Genomic DNA, 4,489 nt, shown 5'->3' with positions numbered 1-4,489 from the left:
ATATTATAAATTTATTTGAGTTGTTATTTGGTGATTTTCTTAACTTTGCACGGAGACATGACAATTGTCACGGACTAAGTGTTTCAATACCCGAAACTCACTTAAATCGTGCGGCACTTAGCTCCCCCAGCTAAGTTCAGCCTTACTCCTTGCTCAAAACAAGAGCAATTGGGTGATTGTGGCAACGGAAGCTTAGTTGTGTGAGAAAGTGTTGGCTAAGCTCAAAGGAGAATGATGATGGAAGGAAGAAATTTGTATTGCTCAAAGAAAGCTTTACAAGGCTTTGTACACCTTTTGGTATCTCACTTTCTCACTTGTTCTCTCTTGTATGTACAAATGAACTCCCTAAGTAGCTATTTATAGGCATCCCACCTCCTTAATGTGTGGTGGAGATGCATTCTCCAATGTGTGGCTAAGATTGCCTCTCTAGAACTTTCAGGGACTTAATTGTAATTTCACACCCTGTAGAGAATTCTGGACATGGTGGCTGAACTGCCTGTGGGACCCACTTGCTGGGTTGAATCTGCTGGCCAACCAGTTTCTGGAAGTTTCTGGGCTGTTCTGGCTGTCTCTGGCCAATTCTGGGCGCTACTGGCCCGTTCTGGGCGCTACTGGCCCGTTCTGGTGCCTTCTGGAATTTTCGTAGGCCAACCAGACTCCCCTGGAATTTTCGTTGGCCAACCAGAACCTCCTGGCAGCTTCCCGCGCGCCCCAGCTGCTTCTGGAAGCTGCGCGCGTCTTCCAGCCCGTTCCGCCAATTGGACCTCGCCTGGCATAAATCCGTAGGCCAACCAGTCTTCCGTAGGCCAACCGTATCCGTAGGCCAACCAGCTCCGTAGGCCAACCGTATCCGTAGGCCAACCAGCTCCGTAGGCCAACCGTATCCGTAGGCCAACCACGCTCCGCTGGCCAACCACACCCGCTGGCCAACCACGCTCCGCTGGCCAACCACGAATCTGCGAACTGCCCATTGGCCAGCCAACTGCCTGCCCCGCAGCTGCTGCCACCAATCGCCCCTTGGCACTCCATAGGGCTGTCCCACCATTCTTCCTTCACAAAACTCTTTGGATTTTAGGGAGGCATGGGAAGAGTCGTGACATTCTCCCCCAGCTATTCCCGCGACGCCCTCGTCGCGTCTCCCCGAAGTCGCACCTTAGACCTCCATGGTCTACTCCCCCTTGGTGCAGACGGAGAACGTCCCTCAGACTTCACCTCCCTTGGAGAATCACCATCCACGCTATGACTCTCCACACAAGTCCTCACAAACCATTTGACATCCATCACCATGTGATGCCAATAAAACTCTCGTCCAAGCATTGCCATCATCTTCCTTACACTTGGACGGCCCCGAATCATGAAGTCATGACACCACCTCATGACTTCCTCCCGAAGTTTGCCCCATCTAGGCACAAAGATGCTGCCACGTCTCGTTTTAATGAGCCCCTCATCGACCACGAACTTCCTTGCTACCCCATCGCGAGCCAACTTCACCAATTGCTTGGCTTGCCCATCACGCATCGTTGCCTCCTTGATGCGCCTCAACAAGGAAGACTTAGGACCCATCGCGTCGGCAGTCATCCTCACTCTCTTCTTCCTCATGTCATCATGCCCTTCGCTTTTCTTCGGTGGCAATGACTCCTTGGGCAGCTCCTTTGGACTTACCACTTGAAGACTAGAAAGTGTGCTAGTGGCATTCTTCCCTCTTGCCAAGTTTATGGCCTTCAAAGTATTCCCATCGGCTAAGCACATATCATTGGCATAGGGGAGAAGAACTGCCTTTACCTTATCCATAAAATCCATGCCTAGCACACAAGAGTGATCATCCAAATCAATAATGTAGAAGTCCAAAGTTCCAGTCCACTCACCTATCTTCACTTGGACATTCCTTGCAACTCCATATGTTGGGGTTGGAAGAGAGTTGACAACCTTCAACCAACCCTCATCACCATAAAAAGGAACTCCAAGCTTCTTGGCCACATCGAGCTTCATAAAGTTGTGTGAAGCCCCGGTGTCCACCAATGCTTGAATGGACTGCCCCTTTACCTCTACTGGAGCAAACAAGCGTCCCTTGCGCTCACTTGCCACCTCCTTCGGCTTGACATCGATGGCAGCTAGTTGTAAGGCACCCACGCACATATTCTCCCCTTGCTGCTTGGTTGCTTCCTTCTCCTCCACTAGGGAAGACAACACCTTGCGCTTTGGACATTCCCTCACCATATGCGGTCCATCGCACAAGAAGCACTTCGGTTGAGGCTTCTCCCTTTCACCTTCGGGCCTCCTCCATCCCTTGGTGAATCCTTCCTTAGGTCTCCATGGTTTAGCACTCCTCTCCTTACTTTCATGAACGTCGCCACCACCCTTAGTCTTCACTTGCTCCACTCCCTTGCCTTTGTCCCCTTTCTGATACTCAGTCAGGGACTCGGCAATAGAGATGGCAGTGGCTAGATCTTGGGCTCCACGCCTTTCAATCTCAAGCCTTGCCCAATGTTGCAATCCATCCATAAAAGCAAAGAGTGCTTCATTATCAGGATAGCCAGGGATTTCGAGAATTACCTCAGTGAACTCCTTCACATAGTCTCGAATCGTCCCCCGTTGAGTAAGCCTCCTTAGCCTTGCTCGTGCCTCGTGAGCAGCATTCACAGGGTAGAATTGCTTCTTCAATTCTCTCTTGAAATCATCCCACGTCTCCAATGTGCAAGTGCCCTTTTCGATGTCAGCTTCCCTTCTTCGCCACCAAACCATGGCGGTGTCGGCCAAGTATAGTGGGGCATGATCAATCTTCCTCGCATCTTCCACAATTCCTAGGGCCTTGAAATACTGCTCCAAGCTCCATAGGAAATTGTCAATCTCCTTGGCATTACGCGTTCCCCTGAACGCTTGGGGCTTTGGCACTTCCACTCGTGCCATAGGAGCTCCTCCTGAAGTGGATGGTGTGGCTGCCATACCACCTTGGACTACCACGGAGCGTAGCAATGCCAATTGCTCCTCGAGCTCCTTCATCCTCCCCATCATCCTATCCATCTCCGCCCTTAGGAAATGGTTCTCCTCTTTAATGGCAGCATTCTCCTCGGAATGGGCATGCCTAAGTGACCCCATCTCACTTGCTAGCTTATCAACAGCGGAGTCGAGGGCACCTTGCATCTCCTCTCGGAACTCTTCCATCCCATTGCCAAGTTCCTCGATGCGAGTGTCAACCTCCTCGAACTTCTCCTCCTCCTCGATCAAAACTAGCTCCACCTTCGCAAGACGGGTCTCCAAATCACCGAGCTCCTCCCTAGCTCGTGTAGGTTCCCTCGATTTGCCCCTTCCTTTCCTTTTGCCGCCACCTTGCTCCTCCACCATTGGAGCAACTCCCCCAGCAATCACCTCGCTTGGATCGGACATCTTTCACCCAATCAAGCAAACCAACGCTCTGATACCACTTGTCACGGACTAAGTGTTTCAATACCCGAAACTCACTTAAATCGTGCGGCACTTAGCTCCCCCAGCTAAGTTCAGCCTTACTCCTTGCTCAAAACAAGAGCAATTGGGTGATTGTGGCAACGGAAGCTTAGTTGTGTGAGAAAGTGTTGGCTAAGCTCAAAGGAGAATGATGATGGAAGGAAGAAATTTGTATTGCTCAAAGAAAGCTTTACAAGGCTTTGTACACCTTTTGGTATCTCACTTTCTCACTTGTTCTCTCTTGTATGTACAAATGAACTCCCTAAGTAGCTATTTATAGGCATCCCACCTCCTTAATGTGTGGTGGAGATGCATTCTCCAATGTGTGGCTAAGATTGCCTCTCTAGAACTTTCAGGGACTTAATTGTAATTTCACACCCTGTAGAGAATTCTGGACATGGTGGCTGAACTGCCTGTGGGACCCACTTGCTGGGTTGAATCTGCTGGCCAACCAGTTTCTGGAAGTTTCTGGGCTGTTCTGGCTGTCTCTGGCCAATTCTGGGCGCTACTGGCCCGTTCTGGGCGCTACTGGCCCGTTCTGGTGCCTTCTGGAATTTTCGTAGGCCAACCAGACTCCCCTGGAATTTTCGTTGGCCAACCAGAACCTCCTGGCAGCTTCCCGCGCGCCCCAGCTGCTTCTGGAAGCTGCGCGCGTCTTCCAGCCCGTTCCGCCAATTGGACCTCGCCTGGCATAAATCCGTAGGCCAACCAGTCTTCCGTAGGCCAACCGTATCCGTAGGCCAACCAGCTCCGTAGGCCAACCGTATCCGTAGGCCAACCAGCTCCGTAGGCCAACCGTATCCGTAGGCCAACCACGCTCCGCTGGCCAACCACACCCGCTGGCCAACCACGCTCCGCTGGCCAACCACGAATCTGCGAACTGCCCATTGGCCAGCCAACTGCCTGCCCCGCAGCTGCTGCCACCAATCGCCCCTTGGCACTCCATAGGGCTGTCCCACCATTCTTCCTTCACAAAACTCTTTGGATTTTAGGGAGGCATGGGAAGAGTCGTGACACAATGCATGGGGTGACATGACAATACATGAGG

At 51.7% G+C, this 4,489-nt stretch overlaps 2 protein-coding genes across 3 annotated transcripts in view; both read right to left on the bottom strand.

The window, feature by feature from the left end:
• Nucleotides 1-1,110: 1,110 nt before the first annotated feature.
• On the bottom strand, nucleotides 1,111-3,384 carry LOC122722620. The gene has a single exon (XM_043953732.1). It carries the CDS (start codon nucleotides 3,382-3,384, stop codon nucleotides 1,111-1,113), a length of 2,274 nt encoding a protein of 757 aa, XP_043809667.1.
• A 206-nt stretch (nucleotides 3,385-3,590) lies between these two features.
• LOC122722598 overlaps nucleotides 3,591-4,489 on the bottom strand; it is a 14,854-nt gene continuing 13,955 nt past the window's right edge. Inside the window, exon 2 of one of the 2 annotated variants that reach the window (XR_006349521.1) lies at nucleotides 3,591-4,400. The gene's annotated coding sequence lies outside the window, so the exon portion shown is untranslated. Of the gene's footprint in view, nucleotides 4,429-4,489 lie in introns of both variants that reach the window. The other variant, XM_043953708.1, reaches the window with a different exon arrangement.

Source organism: Manihot esculenta, unplaced genomic scaffold (genome assembly GCF_001659605.2).
Source record: "Manihot esculenta cultivar AM560-2 unplaced genomic scaffold, M.esculenta_v8 Scaffold64, whole genome shotgun sequence".
NCBI classification, from domain to species: Eukaryota; Viridiplantae; Streptophyta; class Magnoliopsida; order Malpighiales; family Euphorbiaceae; genus Manihot; species Manihot esculenta.
The sequence above is the reverse complement of the archived record's forward strand: the minus strand, read 5'-3'. Positions and strand labels throughout refer to the sequence as shown.